The 19,382-nt window shown below is 48.7% G+C and overlaps 1 protein-coding gene across 4 annotated transcripts in view; it reads left to right on the top strand.

Annotated features, from left to right (window-relative positions):
- The window catches only part of TRAIP (TRAF interacting protein), a 62,609-nt gene that overhangs the window by 7,284 nt on the left and 35,943 nt on the right, over nt 1–19,382 (top strand). For 3 of the 4 annotated variants that reach the window (XM_024193685.3, XM_029912658.1, XM_029912660.1), the window contains exons 4-5: nt 1,934–2,017; nt 16,008–16,047. In XM_024193685.3, the coding sequence (XP_024049453.1) occupies nt 1,934–2,017; nt 16,008–16,047 (124 nt within the window). The remainder of the gene's footprint in view (nt 1–1,933; nt 2,018–16,007; nt 16,048–19,382) is intronic. The other variant, XM_029912659.1, reaches the window with a different exon arrangement.

Below are 19,382 nucleotides of genomic sequence, written 5' to 3'. Positions count from 1 at the left end.
GTCGCGGGCTTTGCGGTAGGCACTCCACAGCTCCTTCACTTTAATCCTGCACTGCAGGGCGTCCCGGTCATGGCCCCTTTCCATCATGTCCTTTGATACCTTCCCGAAGGTATCGTAATTCCTACGGCTGGAGCGCAGCTGGGACTGGACAGCTTCCTCCCCCCAAACACTGATGAGGTCCAGCAACTCGCCATTGCTCCATGCTGGGGCTCGCTTGGCGCGTGGAGGCATGGTCACCTGGAAAGATTTGCTGATAGCACTCCACGCCACGCCGGGCTGAGCAAACAGGAAGGGGATTTTTAAAATTCCCGGGGAATGTAAAGGGTGGGTCACATGGTTGGTTACCTGAGGCCAGGGCAGTAGAGTTTGAACTGATGACCAGAGTGGCTAGAACAGGCATTGTGGGATACTGCCGAATAATTCTGGAGGCCATTCACAGCGCATTGGGCGGCCACACTGGCGCCGCAGCGCTGCAGCGGCAGCGCAATACTTGCTATTCCTCTCGGGGAGGTGGAGTACATGCAGCGCTGCAACCACGGAGATACAGCGCTACAAATGCCTTGCCAGTGTGGACGGGGAGTGAGTTACAGCGCTGGGGGCGGCTTTACAGCGCTGTAACTCGCAAGTGTAGCCAAGGCCTAAGGAGTGAATGGGCCATGGAGACTGAAATCCTCCCTTTAAGCCTCTCCAGGCCAGATTGGGGCACATTGGGAAGCATGTTTTGCTACTGCCAGACCTTCAGGGCTTTTACTGTGGCAAAACTTCACTAGCGCTAAATTGTCCTCCTGGAAAAGAAAAGAGGTGGGGGGAGCTAGGAAATAATCTAGGCCTGAGATTTAAAAATTTTATTAAAGTTAATGTTTAAAATTAAATATACACAATTTAAGAGGGAAGGTACTGTACATCTGGGGTCAGTACTTCCTAGCTTCCCCAGCTGAGATCAGGACACTGCACATACACATAGTGAGAGACCGTCCCTGCTCTGGAGCACTCAGCCTAAATAGGGGAAAAAGACAGAGGGTGGGAGACAGGAAGGAGTTTCTCCCTTCTACAGATTAGGAACCAAGGCACAGAGATTCAGTGACTCACTCAAAGTTCACCCAGGGATTCTGGGCAGAACCAGGAACTGAACCCAGGTCTTCTGAGTCCCACCCAGTCCAGTGCCTGAACCCCAAGACCATATTTCTTACGTTAGTCTAGTTTTTGTGCCTCACGTTACAGTAATAGTCAAGGTTGGGAGTCTTGGTCTGTGCTAGGCTTTATTGGCTATACTCTGAGCTGAGTTACACAGAGGCATCAGTTCGCAGCCAGCATGTTAATTTTATAGGTGTGCTCCTGTCTTTTTCTTTCCTTTCAAGGTTTTGGCCCTTGTTTCTTCCCTGACTTGTTGATTCCCTGTATTCTTCACCACCTCTTACATCTCTGGGTTACCATGGAGTTCTCGCGAAATAACATCTTATGTAGCAGTAACTATGCAATTAGCTGGTGTCATGACTGCATATAATACTTAAAACACAAAGCTGTAACGGCATGGGGGAGGTGGGGGGAGCTATTGCACTCAATTACAGCACCCTCTGCATACAGAGAGCAGCACATACTTCTGTGTTTGGATTTGGCACTGGGTGAGCTCAGCATCAGCTGCTGGGCCTGAGCTGCCAGAGAACAAGCTGCTCGTGACTCAGAAATGCCTGAATCTTTCTGTCAAAATTCCAGGATCTTGCCTGGAGTGACAACTGTAAATCTCAAGTTTGTTGCTTGGGTGACAGATCCAGGATCTCACCATAGAGATATCAACCGTGTGAACTGACTCCCACCAGCTATACCACACATTACTATCTTGTGATGGGACAGTAACCTTCTCCCATTGTAGCTGTCTGCCTAGCAGAAAAGGCTCTCTCTGCATTTTCACACTCCTCTTCCATGTCTCATCTAGGTCAGCAAAAGACACATCATCAATAAGCTGTTCTTTGATGTTGCCCTGGAGGAGCAGACGTCACTGGATGCAGAAAGCATACAGGTATTCTGACTCAGTTCTCTTAACAGCAGCCTGGAGCCACAGTCTGTCCCAACAGCTTCTTTCAGTCACTGGTGGGGTCTCTAAAAAGTCCTGGGCTTCAAAGCTGGATGTTGCTGTTCTTTCTCCTGTTTGCCTCTCTGCTTTCTGTCCCTGTCCTCGCCACTGAGCTCAGCTCAGCTCTTCCTGCAGAACACCTTCACGTGGTGCTTCACAATGGTCCCTGCTTTTCTCTCAAATGAGGAAGCCATCTCCACCCCTTCGCTCCTTCCCCCTCACTTCTCATCTTCCCTGAAGCCCTTCCCATATGTTATAACTGTTCAAACTCTTTTTGTTCTTGAGGCCCCTTGATTGTCAGGAAGGCTGGGATACAAAGCTTTCCTGCAGCCTGGGGTGGAGAGAGTCCCAAGTTCTATCGAGCCAATCGGCAAACCCTAGAGAACCTGGGCATAGGAGGATGATCCTCTAACTCTCTTGGGGAAGGGCCTATTAAAGGTACACTCAATTTGTTCACTTTATCCATTTAACAGCCCTCTGTGTTTAGGTGAGTGTCACGGACTCACAGGTCGTGCCCACTCTTGGCCACATACGGTCCCTGCGGGGGGGAAACCCCCATCAGTGTGACAGCCCTTCTTGGGGGTCCACTCTCTCTCGGTGGTTAAGCCCCTCCACCTCCTGGAACCACACCTCTCTGAGCCTTAGCATGCCTGTCTCTCGCTGTGGGCCCCCTCAGGGAGTCCACTCACTCTGGACCCCAGGGGCCTCCACTCCCAGAGGGAATAATGCAACCCTGTTCTCTAGACCGGAGTGACTCTCAGCCAGCGTAAAACAGAAGGGTTTATTGAGCATCTGAACACAGCATAGGAAATTCTCAGGGCCCTCAGGCTGGCCTTCCTCAGCACAGTACATCTAAGTCTCTCCTGCATCCAGGTGGGCTCTGCCTGTTCGTTCTCTCCAGTCCCGAGCCCCCGTGCTTTCCACCTGGGCGTCTGATATCACCTCCCCCAAGCCCCACCTCTGTCCATTTTCTTCTATCCAGATAAACAGGGTCGCCTGGGCCTCCTCTCCTTTCAGCCGTCCTTTGTTCCCCTCTGTCTGGAATCGGCTGGCCAGGTCACTGGGGTCCTCTCTTCGCAGCCCATTGTCCTCCCACTGGCCAAAACTGGCTGTGACTCCCAAGCTGGGCCTCCTGGTGACCAGTCGCTGGGGTATCCATTCTCCAGGCCATTGGCTGGGGTCCCAAGTTCCGTCGCTGGTCCTCTGTAACAACAAACTCCCTCTCCCATCACCTTGTTAAACCAGTAACACTCAGGGAAACTGCGTCCCACCCCCATGGTATTGAAAAAAACAAGAAAACCCCCCACTTCGTAACATCTACCCTCTCCCCGCTTCAGCTCAAGTTCAGGGCCCCTGTCCTGTGATAAAGCATTGTCTATAACATTGGCACTCCCCCTCACATGGACCACCTCCATGTCATAACCCTGAAGGAGCAGGCTCCATCTCAGCAGCTTGGCATTAGCCCCTTTCATTTGGTGCAGCCACATCAGAGGCGAATGGTCAGTGTACACAGTGAAGCGCCACCTAAATAGATATGGTTGCAGCTTTTTAAGGGCCCACACCATAGCCAGGCATTCCTTCTCTATGGCCGCAAAGTGCTGCTCCCAGCGCAGCAACTTCTTGCTCAGGTACACAGTGGGATGTCTCTCCCCCTTAGTATCAGTTTGCATCAGCACTGCACCCAGTCCAGTGTCTGAGGCATCAGTGAACACCAGGAAGGGTTTGTTAAAATCCGGGTTTACCAGGCTTTGGATGAGTGCCCCCTTTAGCGCACAGAGCCCCCTCTGGCACTGCCCGATCCAGACCACCTTGTCCGGCTTTCCCTTCCTACAAAGCTCCATGAGGGGAGCTGCCAGGTTGCTAAAGTGTCGCACAAACCTCTAGTTGTACCCCGCCATGCCAATGAAAGCCTGGACCTGCTTCTTAGTCTGGCCGCTCCCCACCTTGTGGCCCAGGTATGACACCTCTGCAGTCCCCACCTTGCACTTTCCAGCTTTTATGGTCAGTCCTGCATCCTGGAGGTGACCCAGCACTCTCTTCACCTGGGACCACATGTTCTTCCCAGGTCTGGCTAAAGACACAGATATCATCAATATACGCTATAGCAAAGTCCTCCATCCCCTTAGTAACTGGTCCACCAGGCGCTGGAAGGTGGCAGGTCCCCCTTGAGGCCAGAAGGCAGGACCAGTAACTCAAAGAGCCCTATTGGAATAGTGAAGGCAGACTTAACCCTGGCCTCTGGGTCCAAAGGAACCTATCAGTAGCCTTTGGTGAGATCCATGGTAGCAAGGTACCGGGCACCCCACAACGTGTCTAGGATCTCATCGGTCCTAGGCATGGGTTAGGCATCAGACACGGTGATGGCATTGAGCTTCTGGTTCTGTGTGGACTATCGGATCAATCCATCCTTCTTGGGGACCAGCACCATGGGAGAGGCCAGGGGCTGGAGGATGGCTGGATCACCCCTAAAGCCAGCATGTCTCCAATCTCTCTCTCCAGGTCCTGGGCTGTTTTCCCAGTGAACCTGAATGGTGAACACCTGATGGGAAGGTTGGCTCCCATCTCCACCTGGTGAACAGCCAGGTTAGTGAGCCCAGGCCGGTCAGAGAACAGCTGCCAGTATGAATGCAGCACATCTCTGATCTCAGCCTGCTGGGCAGGGGTTAGCTGGATTGAGAGGGGAATTAATTCCAGCGAGGGGTCAGCCCCTGCCTCAGGGAGGAGTCCCACCAGGGGATCCCCTCCCTTCTCCCACTGCCCACACACGACCAGCACCAACTTCTCTCTGTCCCAGTATGGCTTCATCATGTTGACATGGTACATGGTGGCTGTGCGCCAAGTTGGACAGTTCCACTACATAGTTCACCTCATTTACCTGTCTGATGACCTTGAAGGGGTCATCCCAGGCAGCTTGCAGCTTGTTCTTCCTCACGGGGATGAGAAGCATCACCTGCTCCTCGGTAGCATAGGAGCGGGCATGTGCTGAGCGGTCGTACCAGACCTTCTGCTTCCTCTATGCCCTGGCTAGGTGTCCCTTGGCCAAGCCCATGAGCTCCGTGAGTTTTTCCCAGAAGGTCAGTACATACTCCACACTGATTCTCCATCGTGAGAGGCCTTCCCCTCCCACTCGTCCCTCATAAAGTCTAGGGGTCCCCTCACTCTCCTCCCTGTGGATTCCTGGGGCACTTCCCTGTATGCGAACAGCAAGTGGGGTAAATACTTGTCCCAGTCCTGCGGGTGATGTTCCATAAATGTTTTCAGCATCATCTTTAGGGTCCCATTGAACTTCTCCACCAGCCCGTTGGACTGAGGGTGATATGCCGAGGCCCCGGTGTGTCGGACCCCACACTTCTCTCACAAGCACTGGGGCAGGGTTGACATGAAGTTGGACCCCTGGTCTGTAAGGACCTCATTGGGGAACCCCCTCTGGTAATGGTAAGCAGCGCGTCTGCCTCAGTCGAGGACAAGGCCACCGACTCGGGGTAGCGCATAGCTAAATCTACCACCACCAGAGTGTATTTCTTCTCCAACCAGGTTACCCTGCTGATGCCCTGATGCCCTTCAAGGGGAATATTGTGGGCCAAGAACAACAGTCTGTGGTGGTACCTCTGGGGAACCACCAACTGCCTACTGGCTTTCCAAGGTTCAGTTTGTACCCAGCCAGCCCAGGAATCCCTTCTCCCACAGGAATCTCTCCCGGCGGTCCTCCCACTGGGATCCCGGATCGCTGTGGCCAGCAAGGGCCCTCGCTTCTCCAAGGAGGGATGCTCCTGCAGCTCCATCTGGAATTCAGCTGCTGGGTTTGAGGGTACAGCCCTGGTTGGGGGTGCCTTAGTTTCCTCAACTTGGGACGGCAGCTCTGGTCAAGCCCTACCCTGGGTGCTTCAGTCGCCCACTTCCAGAGGTCCCGCATCCCGCTCTGGGTAAGGACCAGGGTGCTTTGAGTGCCATCTGGCCAGTTCTCCAAGTCATTACCCAGTAGCACCTTGGTAGGCAGGTGATCGTGCACCCCAAACTCTGTGGGTCCCTCCTTAGCTCCCCATTTCAGGTGTATCTTCACTACAGGCACCTTGACGGGGAGCCTGAAAACTCCCCTCAGGGTCATGTATGCATCGGACACTAGCTGTCTGGGTCCACCTCCTTGGGCCACGCCAGTGTCCCAGAACCCCTGGACGCTCCTTCCCCCCCACCTCAATGGGGATGATGTAGCGATTGTCCCCCGGGGCCTGTCCCACACTCATCTGGCGTATTGAGTACAGGCACTCTGGACCTGGAGCCCCGCCTTCCCCTGCTGGCCTGGCAGTCCCCTCCCCCTGACACAACCCTATCGACTGCGGCCCCCTGGACTGCCAGTGCCTCCTCTCGGTGGGCTTCCACCCAGTTGACACCCATGGGTTCTGCTTGGCTGCCATTTCCATCATCTTCAGGCATTGTGCCCTCTGTATCCTTTTTGGCCACAGTAATTACATTTTAGGTCCCTCAAGTCCCATGAGGGGCGTCGGCCCACCCCGGCATTCATGGGCACCCCTGAGTTGGGCTTCCTGGAGTCCCACCTTTGAGAGGTCTCTGAGTGACTCCCCTTCTGAGTCCCCGATGTGGGTCTCCCTCCTGCCCCCAATTTGCTGTCCACAAACTCATTCACCAGTGCACCTACACTGTGCAGATCTTTACGCTTCCGGTCCACTAACCACATCTTAAGGTCTGGAGGGCGGATGTCATACAGCTGCTCCAACTCCCCCAGGTTATACACGTCCTCTGCGGTAATGACCCCTGCGCCCTTCCCGCACTTACGGAAATATTCCCTCAGCAGATTGGCTACCTCCCTGTCAGTGACACCTGCTGTCTTGCGTACACCCCGGAATCGTTTCCTGTATGCCTCGGGGGTCAGTTCAAACTTCATCAGCAAAGCCTGTTTGAACAGGTCACAGTCCCCTTGTGATGTTCCCCTCTGTTGTTGTTTGGACCAGTGATCTACTAGGCCACTCCAATCCTTGACTCTGGGAGCCAGGCTTTCAATGTCCTTAAAAACTTAAATGCTTCTTGCCAGATGCTGGCTGGTTACTTTTCAGTCAGGGTTTCCCCTTTGATCAGCGTTTCAGTTGCGTGGTGGTGGAGGTGTCTGTACATGTAGGTGGACGAGAGAGGAAGCATGGCAAAATGTCTCTCCCTTTTATCATGTCCTTTCTTTCCTCTTGGCTTTGCGTACCCTCCCCACCCCCCCTTCAGAGTCAGGTGAGCATTACCTCATCGCAATCCCAAACTGACCAAAGGAAGGGGGTGACTCCCTTGAAGGTCTAACAGATTCTTTTATTGCTGCCTAAGCCAGTGTCCATTGTTCCTGTGAGGCTGGGCTGGGTTTGTCCCATCCATGTCCTGACGAGGTGTGAACTGCCTCTCTGCTCTTGGAGAGTTTTTGCATGGGGTTGTTCTAAGCCATGAGGATACATTTTCAGCCTCATGACTATAAACCTTATTATAACAATTACTATAAAATCACTATAACAACCATGCTCAGTGCATTATGAGCTTTCCGAAGACACCAAACATGACAAACTTTGCATTGGATACCACACAATCATTTTATAAAGATGAACATGGGGATGTAGGGTGTTCCCCCAAGGTACAGAGCATCACACCCCTGTCTCAATACCATCCATTTGGCTGAATGCCTCTATGGCCTTCAGACCCAGCAGGGGGGTTAGACAGTGGAGCCTGTGGGGTCAATCTAGATCAGATCACAAGCCTTCTCAAAGGCTATGAGGTAGGCATCAATATCCCCCCATCCTTAAACTGGGGCAGCAGTTTGGTGTCTAGATTCCCCACAAAACTGGTGTCTCGGGGCCCTTTCCCACTTACCCCCCCCCCCCCCCCCCCCCCCCCCCCTCCGCCCGCCACGCCTCCAACTCCAACTCGTGCTTTTGCTGTTCTGCACGGCCCACCAGCCTCCACTCCTCCAGCTCCTTTGTTTTCAGTTCCAGCCTCGGCAGCTCCTCCAGGGAGAAACCTGACTGGAGCCCCCACTGTGCTGACTGGGAAGTCAGGTCTGATAGACTCCTGACTGCTACACGGACTGCCCCCATGGCTATTCCCCGGCTCTCCAGGCATCCGAGGAGCGCCCCTGGGATCTGGAGCCTGTTCCTGAGACTGGTCATTCTCTACAAGCTGAGCCATCAGCTGCTCTTTAGTGAGCCTCCCCACGTTCAGCCCTCTCTCTCTGCACAGACGTGCCAGCTCCCTCTTACGGAGCTGCTTATAGGCCATTTCCGCACTGGTTCCTTCAATTCTCTCATTTTATCACTGGCAGCCACTCACTGCAAAGCCAGCAGTCTACAGGGTGCATCCACAAACCGTCCTCTGCTACCACGGATTCACAGGTTGTGCCCACTCTTGGCCCCGTATGGTCCCTGGGGGAAGCTCCCTTCAGTGTGACAGCCCTTCTTGGGGGTCCACTCTCTCTCAGGGGTTAAGCCCCTCCGCTTCCTGGAACCGCACCTCTCTGAGCCTTAACACGCCTGTCTCTCGCCGTGGGCCCCTGCAGGGAGTCCACTCGCTCTGGACCCCCGGGGCCTCCACTCCCAGAGGGAATAATGCAATCCTGTTCTCTAGATCGGAGTGACTCTCAGCCAGTGTAAAACAGGAGAGTTTATTGAGTGTCTGAACATAGCATAGGAAACTCTCAGGGCCCTCAGGCATGGCCTCCCTCAGCACAGTACATCCAAGTCTCTCCTGCATCCAGGTGGGCTCTGTCTGCTCTCTCTCTCCAGTCCCGAGCCCCTGTGCTTTCCAGCTGGGCATCTGATATCACCTCCCCCAAGCCCTACCTCTGTCCATTGTCTTCTGTCCAGGTAAACTGGGTCACCTGAGCCGCCTCTACTCTCAGCCATCCTTTCTTCCCCTCTGGCTGGAATTGGCTGGTCAGATCACTGGGGTCCTCTCTTCGCAGCCCATTGTCCTCCCACTGGCCAGAACTGGCTGTGACTCCCAAGCTGGGCCTCCAGGTCACCAGTCATTGAGTATCAATTCTCCAGGCCATTGGCTGGGGTCCCAAGTTCTCTCACTGGTCCTCTGTAACAACAAACTCCCTCTCCCATCACCTCGTTAAACCAGTAACACCCAAGGAAACTGTGTCCCACCCCCTCGACATGCAAACCATTGAAAAAAACAAGAAACCCCCCCACTTCGTCACAGTGAGTCACAGTTTCCATGTATACTCAGGCATTTTTTCCCTGTTACTGTGTGCAAGACCCATAAATGAGGGTGGAGTGATTCATAGGTTCCAAGGTCAGAAAAGACCATTGTGATCATCTAGTGTGACTTCCTGTGTCATAGAGACCAGAGAACTTCCCCAGAATAATTCTTAGAGCAGATCTTTGAGAAAAACATCCAATCTTGATTTAAAACTTGTCACTGACTCCACCATGGCCTTGGGTAAATTGTTGAAATGGTTAATTATTTTCACCATTAAAAATTTATACCTTATTTCCAGTCAGAATCTGTTGAGCTTCAACTTCCAGCCATTGGATCGTGTTAGACCTTTACTAGATTGAAGAGCCCATTATTAAATATTTGTTCCCTGTGTAAGTACTGATAGACTGATCAAGTTACCCCTTAATCTTTTCTTTGTTAAGCTAAAGAGATGGAGCTCCTTGCATCTATATAAGGCAAGTTTTCTAATCCTTTAATCCTTTTCATGTCTTTTCTCCGGGCCCTCTCCAATTTATTAACATCCTTCTTGAATCCAGAACCGTAGCAGCAGTTGCACCAGTGCCAAATACAGAAATAAAATAACCTCTCTGCTCCTACTTGAGATTCTTCTGTTTTATGCATCCAAGAATCACATTAGCCCTTTTGACCACTGTGTTGTACTGGGAGCTCATGTTCAGCTGATTATCACCACTACCCCCAAATCTTTTTTTAGAGTCACTGCTTCCCAGGATAGAGTCCCCCATCCTGCGAGCATGGCCTACGTTCTTTGTTCCTAGATTTATACATTTACATTTAGCCATATTAAAATGCACACTGTTTACCAAGCAATCCAGATCACTCTGTGTCAGTGATCTGTCCTCATCACTATTTACCACTCCCCCAATTTTTGTGTCATCTGTAACCATTTTCAGTGACGATTTTATGTTTTCTTCTAACGGGACTAAATCGGGCGGACCGGATGATCTTCATCCGAGAATATTAAAGGAACTGACGCGAGAAATTGCAAGCCCGTTAGCGATAATTTTTAATGAATCTGTAAACTCAGGGGTGGTACCGTTGGACTGGAGAATAGCTAATGTGGTTCCTATTTTCAAGAAGGGGAAAAAAAGTGACCCGGGTAACTACAGGCCTGTTAGTTTAACATCTGTAATATGCAAGGTCTTGGAAAAAATTTTGAAGGAGAAAGTAGTTAAGGACCTTGAGGTCAATGGCAATTGGGACAAATTACAACATGGTTTTACGAAAGGCAGATAGTGCCAAACCAACCTGATCTTCTTCTTTGAGAAAGTAACAGATTTTTTAGATAAAGGAAATGCGGTGGATCTAATATACCTCGATTTCAGTAAAGCGTTTGATACGGTACCGCATGAGGAATTATTGGTTAAATTGGAAAAGATGGGGATCGATATGAAAATCCAGAGGTGGATAAAGAACTGGTTAAAGGGGAGACTGCAGCAGGTCGTACTGAAAGGTGAATTGTCAGGTTGGAGGGAGGTTACCAGTGGAGTTCCTCAAGGTTCGGTTTTGGGTCCAATTTTATTTAATCTATTTATTACTGACCTCGGAACCGACTATAGAAGTGTGCTGATAAAGTTTGCGGATGACACAAAGTTGGGAGGTATTGCCAATTCGGAGAAGGATCGAGATATCCTGCAGGGAGACTTGGATGACCTTGTAAACTGGAGTAATAGTAATAGGATGAAATTTAATAGTGAGAAGTGTAAGGAGATGCATTTAGGGATGACTAACAAGAATTTTAGTTATAAGCTGGGGAAGCATCGGTTGGAAGTAACGGAGGAGGAGAAGGACCTCGGAGTCCTGGTTGATCGCAGGATGACTATGAGTCGGCAATGTGACGTGGCCGTGAAAAAAGCTAATGCGGTCTTGGGATGCATTAGGCGAGGTATTTCTAGTAGGGATAAGGAGGTGCTGCTTCCGTTATACAAGGCACTGGTGAGACCTCATTTGGAGTACTGTGTGCAGTTCTGGTCTCCCATGTTTAAAAAGGATGAACTCAAATTGGAACGGGTACAGAGAAGGGCCACTAGGATGATCCGAGGAATGGAAAACCTGTCGTATGAAAGGAGACTTGAGGAGCTCGGTTTGTTTACCCTAACCAAAAGGAGGCTGAGGGGGGATATGATTGCTCTCTTTAAATATATCAGAGGGATAAATACCAGGGAGGGAGAGGAATTATTTCAGCTCAGTACTAATGTGGACACGAGAACAAATGGATATAAACTGGCCGTCGGGAAGTTTAGGCTTGAAATTAGACTACGGTTTCTAACCGTCAGAGGGGTGAAGTTCTGGAACAGCCTTCCGAGGGAAACAGTGGGGGTGAAAGACCTCTCTGGCTTTAAGATTAAGCTTGATAAGTTTATGGAGGGGATGGTTTGATGGGATAACGTGATTTTAGTCAATAGGTCAATAACGTACCATCGCTGGTAATTAGTATCAATGGTCAATGTGGGTCTGGCTGGAGAATCTTGCCCGCATGCTCGGGGTTCTGCTGATCGCCATATTTGGGGTCGGGAAGGAATTTTCCTCCAGGGTAGATTGGCAAAGGCCCTGGAGGTTTTTCGCCTTCCTCCGCAGCATGGGGCAGGGGTCGCTTGCTGGAGGATTCTCTGCGACTTGAAGTCTTTAAATCATGATTTGAGGACTTCAACAGCTGAGTCAAGGGAGAGAATTATTCCAGGAGTGGGTGGGTCAGCTTTTGTGGCCTGCATCATGCGGGAGTTCAGACTAGATGATCATAATGGTCCCTTCTGACCTTAAAGTCTATGAGTCTATGAGTTGTTAATAAAAATGTTAAATAACATAGTGCCAAGATCCAATCCTTGCAAGACTCTCCTGGAAACACACCTGTTAGATGATGATACCCTGTTTACAGTTACATTTGGAGACCTATCAGTTAACCAGTTTTTAATCCATTTAATGTGTGCCATGTTAATTTTATGTTCTAGTTCATCAAAATGTCATGCAATACTAAGTCAAATGACTTACAGAAGTTGTTTCCATCAATGCTGTTACCTTTATCAACCAAATTTATAATCTCATCAAAAAAAAAAATCAAGTTAGTTTGACAGGATCTGTTTTCCATAAACTGAGGTTGATTGGCATTTAATTATACTTCCCTCCTTTAATTCCTTATTAATCTAATCCCGTTATCAGCTGCTCTGTTATGTTGTCCAGGAACAATGTCAGACTGACAGCTGTATAATTACCCAGGCCATCCCATTTACCCTTTTAAAAAATTGGCACATTAGCTTTCTTCCAGTCTTCTGGAATTTCCCTAGAGTTCTGAGACTTATTGAAAATCAACATTAACAGTTCAGTGAGCTCCTCAGCCAACTCTTTCAAAACTCTTGGATGCAAATTATCTGTGCCTGCTGATTTAAAAATGTCTAACTTTAGTAGCTATTTAACATCCTTCTGAGATTCTAGTGGAATGGAAAGAGCGTTATCAAATGGTATGACTACCTCATCTGATTTTTTTTCTCAGAACCCCACATTTGACATGGGAGCAGGTCTGCTATGCCAACCTACTTTTAACTCATTGAAATTGACCAGAAATGCCTTTAAACAAAGCAGCATAGGGAAATCTGTACCTTTATGCTTTCTCTCTTAAACTGAGCATCAGAGTAAAACTGACACACTGGTAACTGCAGGAAAACTGCTTTGATTAGGGATGTATGTAAACTAATCTCTTGATGATAGCAGTGTGTATGGTGTTTAGCTTTGGAAAACTCTGAATGCAAAGAGTTAAATCAGGATATTCTGGTGCTCTGTCTTCAAGTCAGTAGTTTAGCATTGGCAAAGTCCTACTTCTGCATGTCTGAGTCAACTGTTTAAAAAGAAGAAAATCGCCTTGACCTTAGTATAATGGGATTCTTATACCCTCTTGTGTTTAAAATCAGCATGTGCAGCGATTACCATAATTAACATCGTCATGGCAACTGCTGTGTATTTCATGTGTGTGGGGTGGGAGAGGAATGCAAGACATAACATAGGTAAGTGTCATCTTCAGAAACAGCTAACATATATTGTGGGCTATAATGCATGTGCAGAAAAGATGAAGACGGCCTATAAAACATGTCTAATTACCCATAGCTACCTAAAACTATGACTTGGAGCAGATAAATTCTGCCTTTATGCTTGCAAGAACTGGTTTGAATGCATGCTAAATAGATGAGTGGCACTCTCGCTGTGGGCTGGCTAAAAAAAAGATCTCTCTAGAAAAGCAATTTTTCTTGCCACTGACTGTTTTTTCTCTTTCATGTTTTTTAAACACTTTTGTAGCTCTTTCTGGAGTCGCATTCTCTTTCCACCTAGTTTTCTCTTCCTGCTTGATTCTTCAGTGAAGTCTTGCTCCTGTGCTTCTAGGTATCGATGTGAGGGCAGTCTTTCTGCCGTAGACACAGATACTTGAGATGAATGTGCTATGCCCATACAGAATGAATCTTGCAACTACAGGAGCAAGTCCTTGGCTCCCCAGCATGCATCTTTGCTAATTAGCAGGAAGCAGGGCCCTTTAGTACCAGGAGAGAACTGCATGTCTTTGTATGCAAATAGTTGAATTTGTTCACATAGTGTTTAAACTCAGTTTACTGTTTATATTAACAGGGCACGGGGGCAAGCTGAGCAATACCATCACATTGAATGCTTCCTGTTGCCCTGCGATGTTTTCAAAATAGTTTAAAAGTGTAATGTTGATCTTCTGGAGGAAGGTTAGCTTATAGTGCTTATGTGTATGACCAGTAGTTCTCAAACTTTTGTACTGGTGACCCCTTTCACATAGCAAGCCTCTGAGTGTAACCCCCTTATACATTAAAAACACTTTTTTTTTATATATATATTTAACACCATTATAAATGCTGGATGCAAATCGGGGTTTGGGGTGGAGGCTGACAGCACACGACCCCCCATGTAATAACCTTGTGACCCCTGAGGGGTCCCGACCCCCCGTTTGAGAACCCCGATGTATGACTATCATGTACAGAATCGTAAACCGTCGGTACTGGGTGATTGGAAAAAGCCTTCTTGGTTACGCAGTTTCATCTTTGTGTCAATGCAGGAGGAGCCAAGATAGCAGGGTTTCCTTTTTCCTTTGGAGACTATTCTAAAGCCCAACATATCTCATTTATCCTGTTGTTCAGCCTAAATTTTCCTAGTCTTATCCCATTATTCTTAGGTCTTGTCTTTATGGGGAAATTGACCAGAATAGTTCCCCAAGTGGACATTCTATTTTAGAATAAGTCACTTTATTCTGGAATAATTAGTGCACTATTTGAGCACACTTATATTCCAAAATAAGGCCCACATGGGGAGCTATTCTGCAATAGTTAATTCTGGTCAATTTCCCTGTGTAGACAAGCCCTTAATTATAGCCATGTGCCTCACAGTAACTAGCCTCTTTCCATCCAGGGTATTTACGCCTTTCAAATAGGTATATACTGTAAATCCTGTGGCTTCTGCTCCCCTGTCCCTTAGCTGTCACTTAGCCAAATGTCAGTCTCGTCCCTCCAGCTCCCTGATCATTTTTGTTGCTGTTCTCTGAATTCCTCCATTTGTCAATATCTTTCTGGCAAACAGATGAGAGAATTGAACACAATATTCCAGGTACCATGTAGAGAGAGAGGCTATTACCTCTGACACGATGCCTCTGCGTATGCACCTTCTGCATTGTGTTGGCATTTCTTGCTGTCTAGTTATATTGCAACTCCTGTCCAGCTTGCTGTCTACTGTCCCCTGCAGGTCTCTCAATATTACTGCTTTTCAGGTTTCTTTCTCCCATTAAGTATGTTTCAGATTTTTCCCCAGATGTATTGGCTTCACTTAATTATTCTCTGCCCACTTTTCCAACCCCTTGTAGGTCCCCATTGTATCCTCACTGGGTTTACAGCATCTACCAATTTAGTATTTGTTAATTCAATTAACATGCTATTTTCTCCCTTCTCCAGATTGCTAATGAAGGTATTTAATAAGATGTGATCTTCCCCGGATCCCTATGGTACTTGCCAGACACCACCTCCCCTGACTTGATACTGATCAGTTTATGGTTGCCCTTTATTTAGGGTGCTGCAAGCCAATTGTCAGTTCACATAAGCATCCATATCCAAGCTGATATGAATGAACACTGAATATGGTTTTGTTAGACACTTGCTCACCCACTTCATTTTCTGTCTAGCTGGGCATGTTCAAATCTATCCATTGTTCTGTGTCTACGGCCCAATTTCATTACATCTATTGCATTCCCTTCAACCACTGAACTCATAATTCTAGTTAAAAATAATCAGCAATCTAGTTCTGTCTGTCAAGATCCTTGCCTTATTGCCTTGTTTAGTTAAGATGTTATGAAAATTCTTTCTCTGACTTCAAATGTTTTCCCTGAGAGGCTTTCCAGAGTTGTTCAACCCAGTAAAAATGACTGACACTGTGAGAAACGAGAGAGTGACAAGGATAAGATAAGACTGGGATGTTCTCTGTGGCAGTCTTGTTCTTCCCCTGAAGCACTACCAGTTTGAGGTGCTCCCCGTGTGTTCTGCAGTAGCACTTGGGAATGTTGCATATAACAAGGGCATTCCTCACTATTTTGTTCTGCTCTCAGCACCTGGTCATGTAACTCACCAGGAGAAAGCATTTAGGAATCCTAGAACTCTCCTCTAAGATTAGGTGAAGGTTACTGCATGGTGCTGCTCCTCATCTGGTTCTTTGTGTTGCATTTCAGAATGAACTGGACAAGGTGAAAGCACAGCTCTCCATGAAAGGTGAGTTCAGAAAGGAAACAGAAGAGTGTTCTGCCCAGCAGTAAGGGTGCAGAGAGAAGGAACATGGGATTGGCAGGCTCTGGGCTTTCTCAAGCTACTGTTTTGTTTTGTGCTGAGGCTTTCAGGTCAGTTTGCAGCAGAAAAGTTGAGGCATTTATATATGAGGGTGCTCTCTGAGCCTACAGTACAAGTGGGGTCTGCCTCTATGAAACCGGTCAGACAGAGCAAACTGGGGATCATGAGTCTTAAGCTTGCTGGGCCAGTAAGTAGAGTAGAGAGACCTGTAGACTTTGTTCAATGCTAGGGCTCTTATGTGAGACAGAATCATAGAATATCAGGGTTGGAAGGGACCTCAGGAGGTCATCTAGTCCAACCCCCTGCTCAAAGCAGGATCAATCCCCAGACAGATTTTTGCCCTAGATCCCTAAATGGCCCCCTCAAGGATTGAACTCACAACCCTGGGTTTAGCAGGCCAGTGCTCAAACCACTGAGCTATCCCTCCCCCCCCCGTACTGTAATTATGTCCCTTGCAAGATTGTCCCAGCTGACATACTACTGACGGCTCAGTGTAGCGCTTATTCCAGGTGGGAATCAGCGGAAAGCAAAGATTGTTTCATTGAGTTAGGCCTGTTTATCAGGAGACCCACAGCTGCCAAATGTCACTAGCTCATTTCTTCAAGTGTAAAGTGGCAGAAGAGGGCGTATAATTGGGGCCCAAACGGAAATGGGAGAACTTTGGCACTTATTCAGCTACTGCGATGCTGCATCCCCAAAAGAGCAGGCACAATTTGATGTGTGTGTTTCTATTTTCCCATTGCTTTAAAGAGCTCGGGCTCTTTAATTTTAGAGCCTGTTTGATGGAGGCAGGAAAGTGAAAACCCTGGGGATGTTGTCAATGTGTTTTAAGCATTGTCTGTAGGCAGCCTGTCATCAGAACATGAGTCATGAGCAGCCAAAGGAAAATGTCAGTCAGTCTGAGTGACAGAAATCCTGAGACATGAGTTTGCAATAAGCAAAAAAAACCTTTAAAGGGAGCTTGGAGTGGAGAGAGTTTCAGCCATTTCCAAAGAGCCTGCTTTCCTATTGGGTCCTCTGCCCTCTCACGTGTGCAAAGCAGACAGAAATAGTTGACTAGATCTATTTATTAGCCTGATAAAAGTTAGAAAATCTATCAGATGCCTATATCAAGGCCCCTCCTTGCAAGCAGTCCGGGGCACTGACATAGTGAGTAACTGAGCCCCGCCTTCTGGGGAAGAGTGCTGGGACTCCTACCAGAATGCTCTCCAAAGGAATTGCTTTGCAGATTTGCTTTTTTATGTTAGCTAGGAGGTCCTGGACTATGAGGTCTCCCTGCTGGGAAGGAGAAGCTTTCTTCTGTCCCGTGTCCTGACTGCGTGTAGTCTATTCCTCCTGCCCTCCTAGCCTCAAGGACTCTGCCTGCAGTGCCTCCAGCTTCGATTCCTCCTTTTTCAAGAATCTGCCTCCGTAGCTTTCCCCAGCAGCAGAATGAAAGTAGCCTTGTCAGTTTCACAGCTGCCACAAGGGGTTCTAAAGAGCAGATGTGTACCTGAGAAGAGTCTTGTACAGACCTGAGACCAGTAGCTGAGGTGCTAGATCTGTCTGCAGAGCCCAGGAGGCATTGCTACACTCTGGTCACATTGGAACATTTTCTTCACATCACAAATACCAGAAATGAAACATTTGTTAGTCCTGAAAGCTTCAGTCCTGCAGAGCTAGCCTCCTGCCACCGCACCAGGGGAAGTCCTGCCTGAAAGTGTGTGCAGCGGGATGCATCCCCCTCACCCCCCCCAAAGTATGCTGCTCCTGGATAGGTATGACCACCCAAACAAGTGTGGGAAAACACTTTACTTACAAACCAACCTACTTACCCAGCCACTTCCTATGGCCATCTTGTGGCTATCACTGATTTGTTTGTGTGAGGGTGCGCACACGCACACCAGTTTCTCCCTCTCTTTCCCCTGGTCCCAGCTGGGCATCTTCTGCCTCCTTTCCCAGGGAGGCCATAATCCTGTTTGCCAGCTCAGTTGTTTTTTTGGGATGGCGGCAATGTCACAAAGCCGGCAATGCCTCAGGCCTTGGCAGGGATTAAAGCTGCAGGGCTGCCAAGGTGAGCAAGCCCTTGAGCCCCTCTCCAGTAATGGTCAGCTACTACCAGAGAGCTGATGGAAACCGGGAGGATGAGTGGATTTAAACAGTGCTCAAAAATAGTGCTGCTTTGCTGTCCATGACTGACTATAGTCGCACTGCGAGAGGTGGGGACCACTGCCTTATACAGCTGCAAAACAGGAGCTTTCCAGTGATGTAAAATGTTCTCTGCTGGCTCTGTCAGCTCATGATACTGGTCAGTCTGACCACCAGCTGGCTTTCCTGCCTCCCTCCAGAACACACTTCAGTTCCAGCAGGATCTGTGCACCTCTGTATCTCATGTGGCTGAAGGCAGGCTGTAACAGGGTGCTGGCTAGGAGAAATAAACCAGGCCCCTGTTAGCCCTGTTCCAGAGGAAGAAGGGTATTAGTTGGGCTGGCTGAAGGGCCACGCCCTAATTACCAGAGTGGATCCACCTGCAGGTCTGGGTAGCCAGCCTGTCCTATAAAGCTGGCTAAGAGACAGGAAGCAGGGGGGGAGACAGGAAAGGGAGGAGCATGGGCTCTAGATCCTTGCTGGCTGGGAAGCTAGTAGTCTCCCAGAGTGTTGGTCCCTGTAAATATCTGTAAATAAACGGTGGTGGGAACAGACACAAACAATAAAAGGACAAGGGTGCTGCACTTCAGTTGGTCTCTGACTGCGTTTGTGGAGAGGCCAAGAAAGGGCGCTGCTACACAGGCATTAATACACCTTCCAGCCCCAAAGGCTTTATTGCTGGCAGCCAAGGCATCAGAATTGGGGATATTAGTGTGGGGGAGGGGCGATCAGAACAACAGGATTTTAAGGCCTTGTGATGTGCAAGGACTGGAAACGTTCCAGAGTGATAAATCTGCCTTAATCAAGTATCACGTGGCCTTTCAGAGCCCCAGTGCGTTCTGCAGAGCTGTGCTTTAATGCTGCTTCGCTTGTGTGTTTGTGATCTCGCACCCTGAGACACACAGACTGTGGTGAGGGTGAGTGACAGCAGCATAACTGCACAGCAGTGTAATTGCTCTGCACGTAGACACTGTGTTCCTGTGCACAGCAGCGGCTGTCAAGCCTATCTAAGCATGAACCCTGCACACACGACTTCTCGCTGGGAGAGCAACGTCGAGGCAGCTCACCAGAGCTTTTTAGTTTTATAAATGTTTTGTTCGGCCTGCAAGGATGCAAGCTCCTTGCACCCAAGC

The sequence above is a fragment of the Terrapene carolina genome, unplaced genomic scaffold (genome assembly GCF_002925995.2).
Source record: "Terrapene carolina triunguis isolate 2854851 unplaced genomic scaffold, T_m_triunguis-2.0 Scaffold235, whole genome shotgun sequence".
Lineage (NCBI taxonomy): Eukaryota > Metazoa > Chordata > Testudines > Emydidae > Terrapene > Terrapene triunguis.
This window is presented reverse-complemented; position numbering and strand designations above follow the sequence as displayed.